This window comes from Elgaria multicarinata, chromosome 21 (assembly GCF_023053635.1).
Source record: "Elgaria multicarinata webbii isolate HBS135686 ecotype San Diego chromosome 21, rElgMul1.1.pri, whole genome shotgun sequence".
In the NCBI taxonomy this organism is placed as follows: Eukaryota; Metazoa; Chordata; class Lepidosauria; order Squamata; family Anguidae; genus Elgaria; species Elgaria multicarinata.
Genome location: NC_086191.1, coordinates 8,914,511 through 8,936,021, shown reverse-complemented (window position 1 = coordinate 8,936,021; position 21,511 = coordinate 8,914,511). Strand labels below are relative to the sequence as shown.

General features: G+C 50.5%; 2 protein-coding genes across 2 annotated transcripts in view; one reads left to right on the top strand and one right to left on the bottom strand.

The window, feature by feature from the left end:
• LOC134412125 (protein S100-A13-like) overlaps positions 1–21,511 on the bottom strand; it is a 344,998-nt gene that overhangs the window by 66,907 nt on the left and 256,580 nt on the right. The window lies entirely within an intron of this gene.
• Positions 572–21,511, top strand: part of NUP210L (nucleoporin 210 like) — a 38,942-nt gene continuing 18,002 nt past the window's right edge. The window contains exons 1-21 of the mRNA XM_063146255.1: positions 572–756; positions 5,188–5,324; positions 5,774–5,905; positions 6,802–6,895; positions 8,890–9,040; positions 9,354–9,486; positions 9,976–10,134; positions 10,317–10,385; positions 11,298–11,404; positions 12,389–12,529; positions 12,869–13,006; positions 13,923–14,078; positions 14,977–15,175; positions 15,574–15,719; positions 16,486–16,707; positions 17,297–17,470; positions 18,856–19,048; positions 19,260–19,348; positions 19,668–19,772; positions 20,524–20,625; positions 21,083–21,211. Of these exons, the coding sequence (XP_063002325.1) occupies positions 572–756; positions 5,188–5,324; positions 5,774–5,905; positions 6,802–6,895; positions 8,890–9,040; positions 9,354–9,486; positions 9,976–10,134; positions 10,317–10,385; positions 11,298–11,404; positions 12,389–12,529; positions 12,869–13,006; positions 13,923–14,078; positions 14,977–15,175; positions 15,574–15,719; positions 16,486–16,707; positions 17,297–17,470; positions 18,856–19,048; positions 19,260–19,348; positions 19,668–19,772; positions 20,524–20,625; positions 21,083–21,211 (2,961 nt within the window). The remainder of the gene's footprint in view (positions 757–5,187; positions 5,325–5,773; positions 5,906–6,801; positions 6,896–8,889; positions 9,041–9,353; positions 9,487–9,975; positions 10,135–10,316; positions 10,386–11,297; positions 11,405–12,388; positions 12,530–12,868; positions 13,007–13,922; positions 14,079–14,976; positions 15,176–15,573; positions 15,720–16,485; positions 16,708–17,296; positions 17,471–18,855; positions 19,049–19,259; positions 19,349–19,667; positions 19,773–20,523; positions 20,626–21,082; positions 21,212–21,511) is intronic.

The following is a 21,511-nucleotide window of genomic DNA, read 5'->3' as shown; positions in this document are numbered from 1 at the left end:
GGCTGCAACCCTATGCATGTTTAGAAGGGGAAAGTCCTACAACTCCCAGCATTCCCCAGCCAGCCGGACTGCTGGGAGTTGTAAGACTTTTTTTTGCATAGGCTTTCGCCCTTAGTGGCTTTAGGAGCTTAGATATTGCCAAGCCCTCATTGACTCGAATCCAAGAGCATGGGTGCAGGGCAGCTTTGCACACAGCACGATGGTTCTCCCTACATGCTTAGCCCAACATCGGAACTCGGCTGAAGAGCCTTTGCTGCCAGAGGCGTCAAACCTCTCTGCCTTCCTGGCCACAACAGCAGCCTGCGCATGCGCAAAACCAAGCGTGGTCTCTTCGCCCTGCTCCTGGTGGACTGAGCATGCGTGCACCGATTTTCGAAGAGCCAGAGGACGCGCATGACGGTTTGGGGGGGGGGGGGGACGAGGGAAAGGAATGTGCGCATGCGGAGAGAAGGACCAACGTGCTCTATCGAACGGCCGGGAGTAGCAGCGCATGCGCAGCACGACGGAGGGGAAAGCGCGAGCCGCTGTTCCGCCGCCATTTTGTACCGCGGCGACGCGCCTCTCGTCGACGATGACTGGTCTCTCCCGGCTGGGCCGGGCTCCTCCGAGGAGGTCGGCGCTTCTCGCGTTGGCCCTGGTGCTTCTGGCGGGGCGGGCCGGCGCCTACAAGCTGAACGTGCCGAAGGTCTTGCTGCCCTTCAGCCGGGACAAGCGCGTCCCCTTCGTGCTGGGCGCGGAAGGCGGTTGCTACTCCTGGTGAGGGAAGGGGAGGGGAGGGGGGCCTTCGACGGAGAGTGACGTAGGGTGAGGGGCGGGGCCAGGCCGGGAAACATGAATGGGAGACGATGACGTCAGGGCGGGGCGGGGCAAAAGTGGGACCGCCCTTGGGAGGCTGCGTACAGCTCTGGTCACCGCACCTAAGGAAGGGTATTGCAGAGCTGGGAAAAGAAGGCCATCAAGAATGATCTCTTCTGGCAGGCCTCCCCAGTTGGATTTTAAGATGCCTTTTTAATGGCGTGCTGCTTTTAATGATTTATTTATTTATTTAAGGATTTTTATGCCGCCATTCAGCCAAAAAAGGCTCTCATGGCGGCTTACAAAAGTATTTCTTGACAGTCCCTGCCCACAGGCTTACAATCTAAAAGACATGACACAAAAGGAAAGGGGATTGGGAGGGAGGAGGAGGAAGGGGGGAAGGAAAGCAAATTCAGGCACTACAATCTTAGTTGCAAAGTTCAGCAGTTACAGGTAACAGCAGGAGGGAGGGGGCTCTCAGCTGGAGCTGGACCCAGGCACGGTGGAGAGGTGCCTGGCTGCTGCTTCCTCCTTCACTGGTGGCCTCTGCAGAGAATGATGCGCTGGTTTTAAATGTTTGAATTAGTAGTATGTATTTTATGGTGTTTTTATTAGGGTTGTAACGCGCCTCGATCCAGAGGGAGAGGCGGGTAACAAATAAATATATTATTATTATGTTAGGCATTATAAGAAAAGGAATTGAGAATAAACTTGTCAACATCCTACTGCCCTTATACAAATCTAGGGTGCGACCACACTTAAATACTGTGTACAGTTCTGGTCACCACACCTAAAAAAAAAAGGATATTATAGAGCTGGAAAAAGTGCAGAAAAGGGCAACTCAAATGATCAAGGGGCTGGAGCATCTCCCTTACGAGGGAAGAGCTCCAGCTATTGGGCGGTACAGAAATGGTAAGAGGAGTACAAAATTAGGCCTGGTGTGGAGAATGTGGATAGGGAGACATTTTTCTCTCACACACACAATACTAGAATCCTGGGTCATCCTATGAAACTGATGGGTAGGAGATCCAAGGCAAATAAAAGGAAGGACGTCTTCACACAGCGCAGAGTTAAATTATGGAACTCACTGCCACAGGATGTGGTGATGGCCACCAATCTGGATGGCTTCAAATGGGGGTTGCATAAATTCCTGGAGGGGAAGGCTATCAATGGCCACTAGCCCTGATGGTTGTGTGCTGTCTCCAGTATCCAAGGCAGTAAGCCAGTGTGCACCAGTTGCTGGGGAACATGGGTGGGAGGGTGCTGTTGCACCATGTCCTGCTTGTTCATCCCTGGCTGGTGGCCACTGTGTGAACAGAGTGCTGGACTAGATGGACCCTTGGGCTGATCCAGCATGGCACGTCTTATGTTCATATGCCTTAAAAACAGCAACAAACTATTCTGTTCATTGATACTCATTGGGCCCGTTCAGAAGACACTTTTAACCACGGCAAATAAGGCTTTTTGCTTATGGTTAAAGCCATGGTTTAAGGTGTCTTCTGAACACAGCTGGGCTTTCTGGCTTAACCACCGAGGGGATTGGACTCGATGGCCTTACAGGCCCCTTCCAACTCAACTATTCTTTGATTCTATGGCTTAAGGTGTCTTCTGAATGGGGCCACCTTAAAACTTGCTATCCCACCTTCCAGCTAATTTTCCTCCCCAAGGCTGCCGACAAGCAAAGCAAAATCTAAGCTAAATAACCAACCATTGTTTAAAAATTGATCAAAAATGCTTAGGTATGTTTCTGTAAAGGCTTCAGCTGATACAGGTTGCTAAGCAACAGTAACCGCGTGTAACGTCAGCTGATACAGGTTGACGATTCCTCCGGGCTTTCCAAGGTAATCCTACCCCTCTTTCCATGAAGGGGGCAGCGCCATGGTCCAGATCATGAGCAAGGCACGGCCGGGGCCCTTGGTGGGCAGGTGGGAGGCCACTCGCTTGCTGCGAGCCCAGGCCCTGGCCTAATCTCATGCCAGCTGGGTGGGCGGCCCAAGGCTGACAGGAACCTCAGGGAGAGGGGGACACCTGCTCCCCTTCCCCCCGACCTCCCTGCCCCCCAGGTCTGCCAGACGGCGCTGTATCGGCGGCCTCCAAGCAGCCCACGCCCCCGTGATGATATTTAATTAATAAACTTTAAGATATGCTAAAACGGCGTATGTTACGCCAGGTACAGCTAGTTTAAAAAAAAAGCACAAAGTAAGTTTCTGCAAGTTTAATGGCATGACCGTGTGCATCCGAAGGAACTATGTACCATTGATCCCAGTGCGCTTGCCGAGGAAGATGGCACTGAAGGGGGCAGGTGGGGAATGTGTGGACGTCTGCATACTGGGCTGCGACTTCCATCAGCGCCAGGCAACAGGGCCTGTGGTGAAGAATGATGGGGAGTTGCATGCTATTATTTAAATACTATTATTTAAAATATTTCTCCCAAGGCCGTGCTCTTTTCTCCCAAGGCAGCCTGCGGAAGCAGCGTACAACAGAACACACAAAACCGATGCAAAACAAAAACAGCACAGCAATCAAAAGCAGCAACAGGAGTAAAATAGTATCAGGAGAAGTCCAGAGTAAAATAATAGGCTTACGGGGCCTTCTTAGAAGCCTGTAATGGTGGAGCACGGCGGGCCTTAACTCAAGGAGCCCTCTCTCCCCATTCTATCCTCAAAACAGCGCTGAAGGGTAGGTTAGGCAGAATGATGGTGACTGATGCCTTTCCATGAGCTTCATGGCTGAGTGGAGATTTGAACCCGGGTCCCTCAAGTCCTGGTCTAATTCTTTAAGCCGGCCTTCCCCCAACCTAGTTCCCTCCTGATGAGTTGGACTACAAGTCTAATCACCCCCAGCCATGGGGATGATGGGAGTTGCAGTCCAACACATCTGGAGGGAACTGTGTTTGGGAAAGTGACTCCAGCCGCTCCACCGCACTCTTGCCTTCATGCCCTGTTTGTGGGCATCCCGGAAGCCCCTGGCTGAGGCCACTGCTTGAAAGTGGGTGTTCGGAGCCCCCTGGCCTGATTCCGCTGGCCTCTTTTCTCTCTTCATGAACCGAAGAGGGCCTTCGGAAGGGAGACGACTGCGCTGTCTGCATGGAGAATCTGTGAGAGGAAAGGCCCTGTTGGGGCAAACAGTGGGTGGGGTTGAAACTGGGAGCCAACAGGATGAGGTTCTGGGAACAGAGTTGCCAGGTCATCATCCAGAGACTTCCCCACTCCCTCCCCACCCCATAACTTGAAAATGGAAGATTAGGCAATCTGCCCCTCCTGTCAGATGCTCTCCCCCCACCCCCTGCTGTCCTTTTGTCCACCTTTCTCTCCTGTCCATGATTACAGTGAGCAGGATTCTGTGTTTCCTATACAAGGAGGGGGGACGTACGAGAGGCACAGGGGGAAGCTGTGTGCATTTCCCGGCTGATATTTGCACGTTACGGCTTTGCAACCTATTTGGGAGTGGTTCCTGAATACAAACGGGTTGAACAGTAGGGCATGCAACGTAGTAAGTTCCCTTTCGTGTCCTGTTCTGGATCTCTTGCTCACAGTGCCAGAAGCGCAGCTGACTGTACATCCCCTCCTCACGCATCCCAAAGCAGTAGCGAGTTGCCCTAACTCACAAATAGAGCATTAATAATAAGGGTAACAACGATAGCAATAGAACCAGGGCCGGCCCCTTCCATGAGGCGGCAGATGCCGGGAGGTGCTGAAGGATAGAGCCAGATACGAACCTTATCTCCAGTATTCAAGGCAGAAGCCCGTGTGCTCCAGTTGCTGTGGAAAATGGGTGTGAGGGTGCTGTTGTAAGATGTCCTGCCTTGTTGGTCCCTGGTCGACACGGTATGAACCGAGTGCTGGACCCTTGATCTCATCCAGCAGGGCTTACGTCTTACGTTCTTAACCTGTGCTGCTCCCTCTAAGCCTGCCTGCTGCCTTTGAGTGTCGTTGAGGTAGGCCGCAGCGTTGAAGTAAAATTCAACTGCCAGCCTGGTCCGCTTTTGTATATGGAGCATAGGGAATTGCCATAGTGTCCTTTGCCTCAGTCAGCAAAATGTTTTAATAATAATAATAAGAAGAAATTGATATATTGCCTTTATCCCAAAGCACTGGTCTACAGTTGGAAATAATGGGTTACAATCTAAAAGACACTATACAGAAATAAAAAAGAAAAGACAGGTAGAGGAAAATAAGGAAATGTAGGTACACATTCCATAATTCCCATAATTTTGCATTCGAATAGCTGCTGATGGAGGCCGAGGGGAGGCAGTTGGTTCCAGCCAAGCTGATGGAGGAAGCCTTCCCGTTTGTGTCTCACCTCAACCTCCACATCTTCCCACTTTGGGCCACATAGTAATGAGAGAGAGAGAGAGAGAGAGACTGTCCTGACACCTGTTCTGTCCTGCAGGTACTCCACACGCCACGACACCGTGACCATTGAACCCGTGTACGAGAACAGCACCGTTTGCTCGCAGAAAGCTTTGCTGACCACCCGCTCTTCGCAGGCCACGAAGCTGGCTAGTGTTGTAATAGCAGAGGAGATCGGTAAGTGGGATCCAGTTGGGGAGGCATGGGGAGGATTGCTTTAGAACGGGAAGGAAGCTGACGGCTGGTGGGCACGCTGAAGGTGAACTAGGAACCTGAAATACTGGGCACGTGCAGAGTGCCTTCTTGTCATCAATGAGTAAACACAACCCAGCCCTCCTACCTGTAACAGATCAGTGCTGCTTATTCATTAAGGGCAGGCCGTGCTAAGGCTTGGCTAGGCCTTATACATACCAAGCCCAATGCAGCCCACCTTCCATGTATAGAGGCCCACTAGCTGCTCTGGAACCATCCTTTTTTCCCCCTGTACACCCTACAAAAGAAAGCCCAGCCCCAGTGTGCTCATCGGAACTTTCTGCTGCCTTTGTGATTTCTGCTTTCCCTAGACCCTGCTTTTTTATGCTCAGCGTTTTGAACAGACAGCGTTTTTCTCTATTCTTCCTTTCCAGTGACCGGGCACGTGCTCCGTTGTGACATCATTGTGGATCTCATTGACCGCGTTGAAATTATTTCCCGGACTCGAGAGATCTATGTTGAAGACTCCCCGCTCGAGCTGAGCGTGAGAGCTCTGGATGCTGAAGGTACCCTATCTGGGGCAGCCCTGCGATCAGAGGAATGTCGTCAGATATTTCTTGGACCTCCTTCTCCGTGCCAATCCGCCCGTCCGCTGAGATTTTCCTTTCTCTGGGCGTCCTTGTTGCCATTTGAAGTGCAGCAGGTGACAGCTGGAGAGAGCGCCTTTTCAGTGGCGGCTCCTCAGATTGGGGAGGCCCTTCTCGGGGAGGCCTGCTGGGAGCAACTCTCACTTTCGTTTAGGCACCATACAAAAGCATTTCTGTTTTCCCAGGGTTTTAAGAACTGCTAATGTTATAGGGCAGTTTGATTTTAAACCCTATATTTGAATGGACTGTGGAGCATGGTGGGGTTTTTTTTAGTTTGCTGTGTTTTCTTGCATTATTATTATCATTAGTCCTTTTGTTTCTTACTACTTTGTTAGCCGCCATGAATTCAGCTTGAAGGTGCAGCATATACATTCTGTAAATAAATATGTTATCAGCCCATTTCTGCTCCGCCTTCACTCTGTATTTTCAGTCCTGGCCGAGGCCCATCTGGCTATTGACAGGGTCAATGGGCTGGTGGTCCAGGAAGTGTTCAGCTGACACCGACGAACAGGCAAGAGAAAGGACTATTCTATCATCAGTTTAGGGAACGCTGCTAGAAGATGCAGCCAGAGATGCTGCCTTAGACAGCTGTGGAAGAGGAGGAGGGGGCTGAGCCAGATCAGGACTACGTTGGGGGCAAAGGACTCAAGCCCCTGAACCTTGCCACAGTCCCAATCTGGCTCACCCTCCCCTCACCCCCACTATTTGTAAGAAGAAGGGCCAAAGAGATATCAGCCCTGCAAGATCAATACACATGACAAACGTCCAGTCAGGATTAGCTTTAAGCCGGTGCTTGTTCTGAATTCTATCCGCAGGGAACACGTTCAGCAGCTTGGAAGGGATGGAATTCGAGTGGAGCATCGCCAAAGACGACGAAATGGAGAACTTGGAGCTGTCGAGCAAAATTAGGTACGTTTAAATCCTGAGCGGCAAAGTGTGGTTGCAGCTGTGATGAACGATACCAGGACGGTGGGTTTGGTCCAGCTGTAGAAAGCTAAAATTGAGAGGCTTTGATTGATTCATTCATTCATCCTATCCTTGCTTTGTACTTGGTGGTTGGCCCTAGAGAAAGTCACTCACTCATCCAATCGTGACTGCTACAGGTGGGGAACTCTCCCATCAAGTGGCGGAAGGGGTCACAACAACAGTTGCAAAGCATTTTGCAAATTCAAAGCATGGATTAATAACGATCTTTGCCGCATTTCTTGAAAGATTCCAACACACACACACACACACCTGCATTCAGCGTTCTCAGAGTGGGGAAGGGGAAATGCCATGTCACAGTTTCTTCAAACTGGGACATCAGGTTAGGGTGAGCAACTGTTGGTGCATCTGTTCTGCAAACCTCTGTCGGTTTTATATTGCAGTGGCTTCTCCCAAAGTCTCTTGACAATTGTGGCTTGATGTGAGTGCTGAGATACGTCTCTTAGAGATCTCAAGACTTTCTGTGCGAGAGATCCCTAGCAGACAAACTGTTGCTGGTTGTTATCGTGTTATTCTGTTTTCAACTTACGGTTTTATAGTATGATTTACTATGTTATTGTATTTTATTATGGTTTTAAGCTTTGTAAGCGTTCCGGAGAGCTTTGGCTAATGGGCGGCACAGAAATGTAATAAGTAAATTAAAATCAGTAATAAACATGTCTCAAATTGGACTGCGTGTACGTAGCGGCAGATAGGCCCTTATTTTGCCCCGATTTAATAACAAAAAAACGCAGTGGTTTTGCCTTAGATGTTTGCTCTGGCATGTTGCTAGGGGACTGTCTAAACATGTCCAAAGCTCCGCGGTGGCTGCAATTCGGCGCTGTGTCAGTTATATGACGCAGACCACCACGGAGGTTTTCCACAAAGCTGCAGTGTTAAAAAGTCAGGGACTTACCCCAACTTTTTTGTTGGGAGGGAGGTCACCCCAGCTCTTCCGCCATCTGACCTTGCTCCATAGCCGATCCTGGCGTATGGCAACCGGTGATTGGTCACTGAAAGCCAGGCAGATGTGGGGGGGGGGGCATCTCCAGTACCCACATGACCACCAAACCCCCCGTGCTTCCTCCTTGGCATGGGGATTACCCAGCGCAACCCTGCAGGAGGGAAACGGCGGGGTTTAGGGGGAACGCGGTGAAGTCAAGGCAGCCCCCCACTCTGTAGGAAAAGGTACCTAATTGGCACCTAGTTAGATAGTGATGGTTCCACTTCGAACCCATCTAGTGGCGATCTCACAAATCTTACAGTGTAAGAGTTGCTTTTTCTGTTTCTGCGATCCCATCCGCTGAGCTAGGGATGCCTTTTTGTCTCCTTGGGTCAGAACTTATTTAGACATTACGGGGGCTCTGTGTGTGTGTGGGGGGGGGTGGCTACTGCTGACCTTTGGCTCCTCTGCAACGTCTAGCAAAAGAAATACATGACGTGATACCATTGTGTTCTGTGGTTGTGTACCCCATGCAAGCAGCAGCAACGAGCTGGATTGGGGAGGACGTGACGATGTTCTGCCGCAGTTTCCTTTATTTGGGAGTCATGGTGGAGGGGCCACACAGCCCTCATAATCTTCTGTTAGGTCTGCAGATGTAGGCGCGTGAATGGAGGCCCTGCATCTTTTATTTGGGCTCCTTTCCCCCCCTCCGCATCCCACGTAATCATTTGAGGTTTGTTCTTAATGTATGCTATGATATGTAATTCAGTAAAAAGCACATTTATTTACAGCGTTTTAAACCTGCTCTTCAGCCAGAAAAGGTTCCCATAGCGGTTTCCACAGATTAATAATAGGACAGTCCCTACTTTCAGCCTTAGAATCCAAGAGACACGACACGAAAGGAAAAGGTGTTAGGAGGGAGGAGGAGCGATACAGCGAGTCGATTGCAGAGACGGCGCTTTGTTCTTCCCATAAAAGCCAAGTTTGGTCTCTTTAGGATTTTAAAGTATTCTGAAGCAGAATATTCTCCGCCAGACTACGTAGTTGAAATGGAAAGAGAGGAGAAACAAGGAGATAGGATACTGGTGTCGGGAATCAAAACAGGCGCGGCAGTCATTAAGGTCCGAATTCAAGAGCCTGTATATAAGGTGGGTTCTCAATGTGCCTTCAGAAGAACACCCTGTACCGATAGTGGCGATGCAAGGTCCTACCAAGGCTGGAGGCAGACGACCGTGTTTGAGCTGAACATTGCCGTTGTATTCTGTGTATTTGCCCTGAAGAGCTGCCCATCTCTCTTTACCTTCAGTGTTGACGAGGAAAGGCATGTGAGGCGGTGGCATCGCCCAATCCATTTTGATTGAAGACAATCTTCAGTAAAACGCTTTTGAACAAACAAAACAGATATGTATCCTTTGTTGCCTTCTCTCTGCCTGAGTGTTTGCTGTTGTTTTTATTCATCAGACAGTAGCTGCAGCTTTGGTGCGTCTGTTGGTTTTGGAGAACGTTTTCTTACTGCCTTCCTATGATGTCTACCTGCTGGTGGGAGCCTACATTAAGTACAGAGTCGGCAAAATAATTCAGGGAAAGATCACAGGTACATTCTTCAGTCACCTCCTTGCTTTATTGATGCAATCTTTTCTCACGGGAATGTATTCTTCAGTTAGCAGTGCAGCCCTGTGCGAGTTTACCGTGTCCCACTGTGTTCAACAGGGCTTACTCCCTAGTAGGCGTGTTTAGGATTACAGCCTCTGTTTTCCTTAGACCAGGGATATTTCCAGAAGGAATTGCCCTTCCTCCTTTGTACAATGTTTCAAGAGATCCAGATGATGCCATCTTCCACTCATAACCCTCCCGCGTTTTCCCACCTCTTCTTCCGTCTGTTCTTTGGTTTCCACGGCAGGCAGAAGGCGGATTGGAGTGAAAATAAGTGAATGACGCTAAAGCAGAAGGCAGTACTTGGCCGCTGTTCTGTAGTCCTGATCAGGTTGCGGGGCAGAGGGTCTGTAAAGAAAAATACCTAGTGCAGCAGCTGTGGCTGTGAAAGATCAAACGAACGTCATCAACCCCCTTATTCCTCCCGCAGAGGTGGAGTTGCCTTTGGAGCATTATGAGCTGGAACTGCAGAATGAAGTGAAGGCCCCCAACGACGCTTACCTTCTCCCCGTGGCCCACCTGGATGTGAACACGGCTACCGTCACCGCCGTGCAGCTGGGACAGGTCAACATGGTCTTCGTCCATAAAAGTATCCTTTGGAGCTGAGGCTGGTGGTCCATGCCGGTCAATTTCAGTCGTCCCTGTCACAGCAACCCTTCGCTTTGAAGGCGCCACCGACAGCTCAGCTGTCCCAAGAAATCCCCTTGGCCTTCTGTTGAACTCTCCCTCCCTGCTTTACAATAAGGCTGAATTCCTTATGGAAGAAATAAGACATCCACATGCGAGGTTCATCTGGGCTTCCCAATTGCAGCATCTATGTTGTGGAGCCTGGATTTTTAGGTAAGCAGCTACACACACACACAGAGAGAGAGAGAGAGAGAGAGAGCTCCCCTCACCCCCCCCTCCTTGCAGAACTTCATTATATGCACTTGTTTCTTCACCTAAGGGAGGGGCGCGGAACCGTTTATTTTAATCCATTCGTTTCTTAAGCCAACTTCTAAGAGCCTTCTCTTCTCCAGGCGAATTAAAAACAACATGAAAACATTAAAATCATGTTCGATGAATATCAGATCAGCAACTGATTGGAGATAAGAGATTCCGCACACTGCCCCTGGCTGAAAAAAGTCTGGAGAGAAGAGATCTCCCCACCCCCACCCCAATTACTTCTCCCCTGCGCTCCATTTAGGCTTTTAAAATGCCCAATTGCAGCACAGAGGACATTTGGGGGAGTCACTGCTATGTCTGGAAAGGACTAACCCTCCCCTCCTCAACGTTGCAAAAAAACAACAACGCTGATTTTTTTTGAAAAAAGCCTAATCGCAGCACAGAGGGGCATTTTCGGAGTGTGTATGAATAAGTTCTGGTCAGTCACATCAGGAGCCAGATGTTAGCATCAGGACGATCCCCCTCCCCTGCCCTGGTCCATGGCTGGCATGTGGCCCCAGAGCCAGTTTGGGCCGAAACAGGTTCCCCGTTTCTGACATAGGTCATTGGTTCTTATCCAGGGGAAGGCCAGCACGGACCAAGCAGAGGAACGCAAATTGGCACGCACCTCGGCAGAGGCTCTAGCTGCTGCCCACAGCTGTGCTAACTCTGTTTTGCTGCTAGAAATGAAGCTGTTTGCTAGTGTCACACTGGAGACCTGTCAGTGCCTTGGCAATCCACGACGCCGTGAAGAGTATTGCCGCACAATTTATTTTCTTCCCGTCGTCTTACGGAAAACGTCTTTTTTTGGTGTGGCTTTGATTGCAGGTTTCACTGTCCAGCCTGGGAACAGGTGGACCCTAGAAGCGAAGCGAACCTACACCATCACTGTCGAAGTGTATGACAAGTCGAGCACCAAGGTCTACCCATCCGATGTGAGTAAGGAGAGAAGCCAAGGAGCTCCCAAACACCGAGATGAACGTGATCCTACGCAGGTTTCCTCAGGGGCAGATCCTACGCAATCCAGTGAAAGGCAGTTACAGCTGTACAATGTAATCCTATGTACGTTTACATGGGAGTGAGCTCGATTAATCTCAGTGGGACTTGATTCTGAGGAAACATGCATTGGATCACGCTGTTAGAGAATCTCCAGATATGTTGGACTACAGAGTCTGAAAGAACTAGGCATGTTTAGCTTGGAGAAGAGAAGACATGATAGCCCTCTTCAAGTCGTTGAAAGGTTGTCACACAGGGGAGGGTCCAGGATCTCTTCTCTGTCATCCCAGAGTTCAGGACACGGACTCATGGGCTCAAGATTCAGGAAGCCAGATTCTGGCTGGACATTAGGAAAATCATCCTGACTGTTAGAGCAGTATGACAAAACATCAGGAAAAACTTCCTGACTGTTAGAGCAGCACGACAATGGAACCGATGACCTAGGGAGGTGGTGGGCTCTCCCACACTAGAGGCCTTCAAGAGGCAGCTGGACAGCTATCTGTCAGGCCTGCTTTAATGTGGATTCCTGCATTGAGCAGGGGGTTGGACTCTGTGGGCTTGGTTCCAACTCATCTATTCTATGATTCTACAGCTACCATCACGTACAGCTGGCAGGGGATGATGGGAGTGTCAGTCCACCCGATCTGAAAGGCTGGGCTCAAGAACCTTCGCCCCAGGTTTTCGAGTTGGCAAAAAAATGATGGGGTCTAAAAATCGGCACCTAAGAATTTGAAATATTTTCCCAGGCCTGCAAGCTTTCTTTCCAGCTCAGAGTCTGTGTTGCCCGACTCTTGGCACGACAGTGATTCTATTCACCATTGGCCTTTTTGCTGTGCCTCTGAGGAGAGCGATTGAGGGAGTCCCTTCCCTTCTTCTGACAACATCCGTCCTCTTTCCCCTCCCCCCCATTCCTCGTTTTCCAGAATCTCCGAATAACTCACCGTTTTCCAAACGAATATTTCGAGGCATTCACCTCTTCAGTAAATGGTTCCTACCACATTGTTCAGGTGCTGAAGGATGGTATCACCATCATTAAAGCCATACTGGTGTCTGTTCTGCTCCAGGTAACCAAAAATAATACAAAGTAATATAAAATACTATAAAGCCCAAAGCATGGCTGGCTGAGGAGTGCTGGGGGTTGTAGGACACTTTCCTGTCTAAACATGCATGGGGATTGCGCCCTAAGGAATTTTCCCTGTCCTGGGCTTCTGGGTTGTCAATAAATACATACATACATGTAAAACGATGGGGCTTTAAAAAACGGGCATGGGAACCTAAGAATTTGAAATATTTTGCGAGCCCTACAGGCAGTGATACTTCTTTCCAGTAATGGGTGTGGCGCTTTTAGGCTGTCATCTGAAAATGAGGGCCATTTCTCCCCGCTCTTTCTTCCTTGCTTTCAGAGTGGCTCGGAAGATTTCTTGGTGTCCCCAATCAGCCATGAGCAAGAAGTGAAGATCTACCTTCCCATCAAGCTGACGCCTTCTTCCTTAGCCTTCCCGCATCACCCTCTGATCATCTCGTATCAGTACAGGATTCAGGTGAAGTTGATTTAGGCCTTAGCTAAACCTAAGGTTTATCCCGGGATTGTCCCGGGGTCATCCCTGTTCACGGTGTGTGTGTGTGTAATCCAGGAATGCCCTTAGTTAGTTTGTTTTATATTGCCTTCTCTGCCGCAGGAACATGGCACCCATTTCCCTCTAAGGTTTTGACCTCCCTGAGCCTTGAAAATGTCAAACAACAAAACCCTAAAGCGATGTTAGTTGGCTGTTGTCGCTGCTGCTGTTGTTATAAGCTTTTATTCCGAATAAAATCAGATTAAAAAGAGTTTGTCGACTAAAAGCAACAGCCAGGGGAATCCTCTTGAATCCCCGTTGCTTGTGGGTTTCCCATTGGGGCATCTGGTTGGCCACAGGGTGAACGGAATGCTGGACAAGATGGAGCCCTGGCCTGTTCCAGCAGGGCTCTTCTCGCTGCCTTTTGCTCCAACAATATTCAAATCCATTGAAGCTCCAGGAAAATGGTGCAGTTTTTACTGCCGGCCTAAAGCTCATTAGGGATGGAGCCAACCTGATTTCCCTCGGGAGGGAATTCCACCCACAGTCAGGGTGCTGCTACAGAAAAGGCCCTGTCTTAAGCCAACCTCCGCTGCCTTGGTGTTGGGACATATAACAGGGTCTTGATGAAGATTGCAGATTACAGGCAGGCTCAGAACAATTTAAACCAGGCTTCTCCAACCAGGCACCCTCCAGATGTGTTGGACTACAACTGCCATCATCTCCAACCAGCATGGAGATGATAGGTGCCGTAATCCAACGGATTTGGAGGGTGCCTATTTGGGTAAGGCTGCTTTAAAATCTCTCACCCACATGCGTAACATCTTATTTCGTTTTTGGTAGGCAGGCTTGTTGTGTATAAGCTTTCTCTTTTGATCTCCATCCTCCCTGCGTTTCGCAGGTCGAGGGAGGTAGTGGCAATTTCACGTGGACCTCTTCCAACCAGACGGTGGCCACCGTCACTGTGAAAGGAGTGGTTACGGCAGGACTCGTCGAGGGGCAAAGCACCGTGCAGGCCAGAGATGTGCAGAACCCCTTCCATTTTGGAGAACTACAGGCAAGTCTGCCGTTGGTTGGTGTGTAAATGGTTTCCTGACAGACAGACTTACAGCACAGTCCTACACACGTTTACTCAGAAGGAAATCCCATTGGGTTCAAGAGGGCTTATTCCCAGGCAAGTGTGTGTAGGATGACAGCCTTAAAACTGGCTCAAGGCGCAATCTTACGCATGTTTACGCATTCCCCTGCTAAAAGACTTTTTTTAAAACATCCTACAACTTCCAGCTGGTTGGGGAATGCTGGGAATTGTAGGACTTTTTTTCCTGTCTGAACATGTGTAGGACGGGGCCCTTAATCAGTCATAACTTGGGAATTAGGTAGGGTGGGAGCCAGTGGGTGGAAACGGCAGGGAAGCAGATCTTGGCTAGGCGTGAGAAGATTCCTAATGGTTAGAGTTGTACCTTCGCTGGAGGTATTTAACCCGAGCCTATTAGGGATGCTTTAGTGGCAAGATTCTGTTAGCAGAACAGCAAGATCCTAAGAAGGACTAAGCTGTGTGAAATCCTGGCTGAAGGAGCACGCTTCACCCTGGATGAATCACACTGGAGACTCTGGGTCAAAGCAAGAAGAACACCTGCATTTATTGTAGGGAATACATGTTGGATGGGAGGGATGCAGGGAGACCCAAAGAGATGTCTCTCTCTGAGAGGCAAGAGCACGAAGAACGAGGAAGTCATCACCCCTAAGAGTACCAGTCTAGAGATTGAAGGAAGGTCAGCACAGTTTAGGGGACAGTCTAGGAGCCTTGGAGGTCCTCTCTCTGTTCCCTTTTCTTTTCCTTTTGAAGCTGGCTGACCTGCAGCCACACTTTCAACAGATTCTTGCATGTACGGAGCAGGTGGCTGCATTAGATGACCGCCGAGATCCTTTCCAACACTCTATTTCTACCCGCTCAGGTGTCTGTGCTGAAGCTGTCGAAGATGGAGTTCCTGCCGCTCCACGCAGACGCTGAGATCGGGCAGACGCTGGAAGTCCCGCTCAGGATGTATCACCTTAAGAAGGATACGGGAGAGGCCGTTGCTTTCACCGACTGCTCCCTTTTACTCCTGGACGTCGCCATGGATAAGCAAGGAGTCTTTGCCTTAGACGAAGAGGGTGAGAGGGCAGCTCTAAACCACAGCAGAGGCTGTGAGAGATTCGCCCCGGGCCAGCTTTCATGGGAGACCATTGCTGAGAAGGGTCAGGGTGCGTCGTTTCGCGTTGGGTCACATGCTTTGCAGGCAGGCAGACCCAGCATCCTCGACATCTCCAGTTAAAAGCATTTTGGGGAGCAGCAGCAAGCAAGGTTTTGGAGACCAGTTCTCAATTCCGAGACTGAATAGTCAGTCCTGGGCTAGATGGGCCGGCCACGTAATGCGGCTTCATCACTCTCGAAACAGGAGAGTGGTGAACCTGACGCTTTCCCTTTTGGCCAGCCCGGACTCCTGAGGCCATAACTCTGCCCTTACGCTTCCATGCAGAACAAACAGCGGCTGTGTTCTTATTTTATCCAGGCAAGCAGAAATCCGTCCCGGCGTTCTGTTCCAGCCTCCATCTGGTGGCAAAGTCTCTGGGGCACACGTTGGTAACAGCGAGTGCCACCATCTTTGAGGAGTATTTTGAAACCAGTGCCACACTTGCTGCTTACGAACCTCTCAAGGTGAGGAGGCGCCGACCCTACGTACCGGGGGTGTCGGGTACCCTTCTGTGTCTTGCACCCCTTGAGCAACTGTTTAAGGCTCTCTTGCCTCTTGAAGAGTCTCAGTTCCTTTCTTTTACTTTCCCTTTCCTAGTAACGTGAGGTTTAGGCTGTAGATGTGGGGTGAGTGACACTCTAGACACTTTAGGTTCAACACAACCGTTTATTAGAATATTAAAACAACCAAATTACAAGTAAAGGTATTCAGTCAATAATGCTAAGTGATACAAAGGCATTAAAAGAAAAGTTTCAAAAAATGCAAATTCTTTTATCCTAGCTGCGCTTAGACTTTTCTGGCTGCCGCTTCGTCATGCTCTCATCCTTTCTTGCGCTCTCTGGCTGGCTCTCTCTTCTCTTTTTATACCCTCTTCCCCCAAAAGAGAAAGTACTGTTTGAACCTTGAAGAAATGAAACTGAACTGAAGAAATGAAACTGGTCTTCTCAGGGATACCCCCTCCCAAGCCTCTAAGGCCTGGCCTTTTTATTTCGGCTCTGTAGGCCTCAAACCTTCACAAGGGGATACTACTGTCTATTTCTACTCTCTCTTTTGAATTCCTTGCCTGCAACCCTCCAGTCAGACCGGCTTGCCAGCAGTCAGGGACACGGGTTGTGGTTAGCGAGCGGGTCCATCCCCCCAGTTATTGGAAAAGCAACAGCGGGTGGTCTGAGGGGTGGAATTAGGGTTTGCAGACCCAACGCAACGTGGACTCCTTTGTGTCGTGGCCAGGCTGTGAACCCCGTGGAGGTGGCTCTGGTGACCTGGCATTCCGTGAAGGAAATGGTCTTCGAGGGAGGACCCAGCCCGTGGGTTTTGGAGCCCTCTCGCTTCTTCCTGGAACTCCGAGTGGAGCACCGGGATACAGTCCACGTGCAGGAGGTGCGGACGCCAAACAAGAGGAAGCAGCACCAGTACGTTTACCGGATCACGTGCCTGCAGTTGGGGGAACAGGTAGGAGGAAGGTGTGTGTGTCCCCCCTCCCCACAGACGTCATGGAAGTGATTGATAAGGAAAGGGCAGGAAGGAGGCGAAGAGACTCATTGAACAGCTCTCCTCGGGCTGCGCGCAGCCTCCCTAGGGCCGCCCTGTTTCAGAGGTAGCAGTTTTCTTAGTCTAGCTCTGCAAAATATGCCTTAGTTTAGTCCTCTTGCACTTTATAAAATGCTATGCGGATACTATATGTAATCACCCCTCGCTCAACCCCGTTGGGAGGTGGAAATGTAACACCCTTTAAACACATCCCTGAAAAGTTTTTCCTGGGCCGGAACTTCTGCTGGGTTTATTTTGGTGTTACCTGGTGGGTTTTTTTTTTAACTTTCAAAGCTTTATATTATGTCTTGACCTGCTCTGTTTTATGGTTTTAATCGTGAACTGTCTAGAGAGCCTCGGCTATTGGGCAGGATAAAAATGTAATCAATAAACGAAATGAAACAAATCGATCCGTTGGAAAAGGCACCCAGCCCACATTTTCACTTTGTGCGAAGCCGTGTCCACAAAGCCTGCTGGCTGAAGACCACCTTCCTTTGCTTGTTCCCCAAAGGTGTTCACGTTCCAGGTGGGCAATCATCCGGGGGTGCTGAACCCCAGCCCCGCTACGGAGATGGTGCAGGTGAGATTCATCTGTGCCCACCCCGCCAGCATGGCTGTGACGCCGGTGTACAAGCTGGCAGCCGGCGCTCCGCCGTGCCCTTTGCCTCAGCACCACAAGCAGCTGGTGAGTGTCGCGGGAAGCATCCGGAAGGCTGCCAGTTTGGCTGGGTTCAGACAACACGTTTCTCAACCGTGGTTTTAGAACTCCGCGGTGGAGTTGTTACACCACCGTCGAGAAACCCGTTGTGTAGTGGGAAAACTCCACGCAACGGTCGAGTTTTTGGGGAAAACACTCCACATAGAATATCCACGCTGTGCAGAGGAGAGTTCCTGCACAACCGTTGTGTGGAGGGCTCCGTGGAGTTTCCTGCTGCATTGAGTTGACTTTTCCCACTGGCTACAGAGTTCCCCGGCAAGAGTGGCAAAAGGAGCGAGTGCCACTCTAGGAGAGCCGCCGGGATTATTTCTTGTTCGTTTGTTTTTGCAGCAATGACTGATGGGATACCATCGGGAGGACCGGGCGAGGAGTTAGGGTGGAGGAACTGTCAGTCGAATGTCACAGTGGGTTTTACTCAACTCCATGGTAGCCCACAGTCACACAACAGTGGCATTAGAACATGCTGTGTGGGGAGCGTCTCCTAAAAACTCACCCGTTGAGTGGAGTTTTCACACTGCGCTGACTAATGTGTTGTCTGAACTGAGCCTTTGTCTCAGTGTTCCAGGTCGGCGGGAGGGAGTTGGACAGCCTGGTTTTTTTGGGTAGCATGAATTCATATTTTAAGAGTTGCCGACCAAGGGGCTACAGTCCAAAGCTACAGGGGGAGCTGCAGTGTTAGATTGGCCTGGGTGGAACCATCCAGAGCTCACCAGGAATCTGAGCCGTTTTTAACCTAGCAGGGAACTGAGGCTGTTACATTGGCTTCACCGATAGGAAAGGAGCAAGAGGCCTCCGTTTCAGCCTGCCCAGCTATAAATACCAGAAGCTGGGCCCCGGAAGGCTTGTCTAAAGTTCTCATAGGAGAATCTGCTGCCTGATTATCCAGGCACCTATTTTTTTTGTTTATTTCTCTGAAGTATTTTAATCTGGTTTCTCAGCGAAACAAACAGCAGCCAGAGCAGCTGACAAAGAATCAGTGAAAGCAGACCGCCCCGGTTCGCCGGCCTACAACCTAAAAAGACACGACAGCAAAGGAAAAAGAATGGGGATAGAAAGGGGGATTACTTCTTTCAGCAGCGCTGATGGGATATCCCGGCTTCCCCCTCTCATTTCCCTCTAATCAGATTTAAAATAAATAGATTAGTCCAACTGACAAAAATCAATTAAACATGGCAGCCTGATTTGTAGTTCTCCAACGTGCTGTCCCTCCCTTCCGGGTGTCCACTTCCTTGCCTTGCCGAGCACGCGGTCTGTGTTTCGGTCTTCACGCACAGAGCTGCGGTCCTTTTCCGTCGGGCATCTCACGGCCCGCTGTTAAACGCCGCCTGGGGCGGCTTTTGGGCTGCTTGCAGGTCCCTGTGTCCAGTTTGAGGAACACCGTCTTGGAGCTCGCTTTGTTCGACCAGCACCGCAGGAAGTTTGACAACTTCTCCTCCCTGATCTTGGAATGGACGTCAGCCAACGAAACTCTCGCTCTATTCACTCACCCGAGGGCCGTGCAGATGGTACCCAAGGATGACGGAACAGGACAGACCAGGCTCCATGGTATGGCTCAGCATTATAGCCTCCACGTCAAAATGTGCGACTCGTCCATGTTTAAAAGCTTCCCCCAGCCCTGCTTTGCTGGGCCTCACGGGGTGGTGTCTCCCCCATTCTTCTTGCCCAACTTAAGAACGGCACGTGCAGCTTTTGTTTCACATCCTGCCTCTTTTTCTCTCTCCCTCCCGATGCCACGTCTGCGTGGACCGCTCCCCAGGACACCAGCTCCTCGAAGTCCATCAGATCAAAGGGACAGTTTTGATCGCAGTCAACTTTATGAAATACTCTGAGAGAGGCAGCCCCAAAGTGAGTGGGGGCGGGGGAAGGATTTCGCAGCGGGGCTAGTTGGTCTCCCAAGCAGAACTCACGCAACCCTCAGGACATACGTGTGGATTGGAAGCGGCTCCCATCCGCACACACCGAATACTGTGTTTCTCCGGGAGGCGAGTTGCAGGGAGATAAAATTGTCCCTGCGGATGTGAAACGGAGGCACAGAAATCAGTTCCTTGAGGGGAAAGGAAATACCCAGTTTTGCATGGCGATTTCTCTGGTATCGGCCGCCTCCTGAAAGCCTCCCGAGGCTGGGATGCACGGTTACTGTTTTGTGTTTTGTTTGCATACTTAGGAGGTGTCTAACTCTCCTGCCTCTGCAGCCGTGGAACTGTTGCTGGTTGAGGATGTGACCGTGGACCCGGATAACGTCACCCTGTACAACCATCCAGATGTCAAGGTAGGACCAAAGTTGGCGTCTGTTGACCGGAATTCAGAGAGCACGCGTCGCCATTATTATCAGCCCTCACTTGTTATTACTGGGCCCTCACTTACCCTGGGGGACAAACCAGGTGTGATGCTATCCACACAGTTAGCGAAAGAAAAAGCCAGTAAAGGGTGGATGGGGATATTGGCATCCCAGTGGTGGGGAGGGGTGATCCAACCCTTTGCACCCTCCCCCCCCATGGGCCTGATCCAGTCAGGGCCCTCCCACCTGCCCTTTGCATGGGAAAGAAAGCTCCTGTTTGCACCAGCGGAGGCTTTTCTTCCAGTGCAAGTAGCAGGTTCGGATTGGGATGGCAGCGAATGGTGTCGCATCCGGTTTGGCCCTGTCGTAAACCAAACCTGGAGTGGCTTCACTTGTGTGTGTGTGTGTGTGTGTGTGGAGGGTGGCAAACGCAGTAACCCCAGGAGACCCCAGACAATGTGGGCTGAGGAAGCACAAGGCAGGTCCTGATCTGGACATCAGGAAAAACTTCCTGGCTGTTAGAGCAGTATGACAATGGAACCAGTTGACCTAGGGAGGTTGTGGGCTCTCCCACCCTAGAGGCCTTCAAGAGGCAGCTGGACAAGCATCTGTCAGGGATGCTTTAGGGTGGATTCCTGCATTGAGCAGGGGGTTGGACTCGATGGCCTTGTAGGCCCCTTCCAACTCTGCTATTCTAGGATTCTATGATCTGGAGACTTCGCTTCTGCTTGTGCCTGTTTAGGAGGTGTTTGCCTTGGTAGAAGGCTCTGGCTACTTCCTCGTCAACAGCAGCGCAGAGGAGATGGTGAACATCTCCTACCTGGAGACGGAGAGCACCATCCAAGTGAGTGCCATGCCCCGGCGTGGAAAGAGCAGAGCCTGGCGCCCTCTGCTCTACCGCTTCCCTTCATTTGATCTTGCACATACCAAGGCCTTGCGCAGGACGTTTGCTGCGGCAGGACCCGGGTGAGGAATTCCCGTCTCGAGAACTTCAGATCGTCTTTGTCTCTTCGAGGACCTGAAGATGTTTCCCTTCCAGCGGGCTCTTAACTCGGTCGCTGCTTAATTTGTTGGCTGGCTTTCTCCATTTTTTAAAATACTGTTTTTAGCTATTGTTGTGTACTTGGTTTATGATTCCACTAACGCAAATGATAGTTTTAATTTCAGTAGTTGAAATCAGCAAGCTGCTCTGAGAGCCTCCCTAAGGATTGGGTTGGAGAAAGGGAATAAATTTTAAAAATATAAAATACCAACACGGGTTCTGTTTTACCATCTGCTGCTTGCTGCATCTTTCCTTGCAGGTCGTTCCTGTACTTCCTGGTTCTTTGACCTTGGAGATCTATGATCTATGTCTGGCCTTCCTGGGACCAGCTACAGCCTACCTCCGAGTATCTAATATGTACGAGGTGGAAGTGGACCTCATTGATAAGGTGAGAGGAGCGCAGGCTAGCCGGCGATGTGCGAAGGGGGGGTGGGCGGATGCTTGGCTGCCATTTGCAGGGGGCTCCTTCGAGAGCACGGTCGGCCCCTGATACTTTGAGGGTTAGGGCAAAGAACCAGGTGACACCCGCTTCCAATTCCAGGTACGGAAGCCAACCTGGCTGGCCCTTGAAGCACACCGCTCTAGCCTCACTTTCCACCGCCTGAGGCACCCGCCTCACTCTGCTTTGTGGCAGGGCTGGCCCCGTTCAAGAGAGCAGCTTCTCATTTGCACGGAGCCATTGTAAACA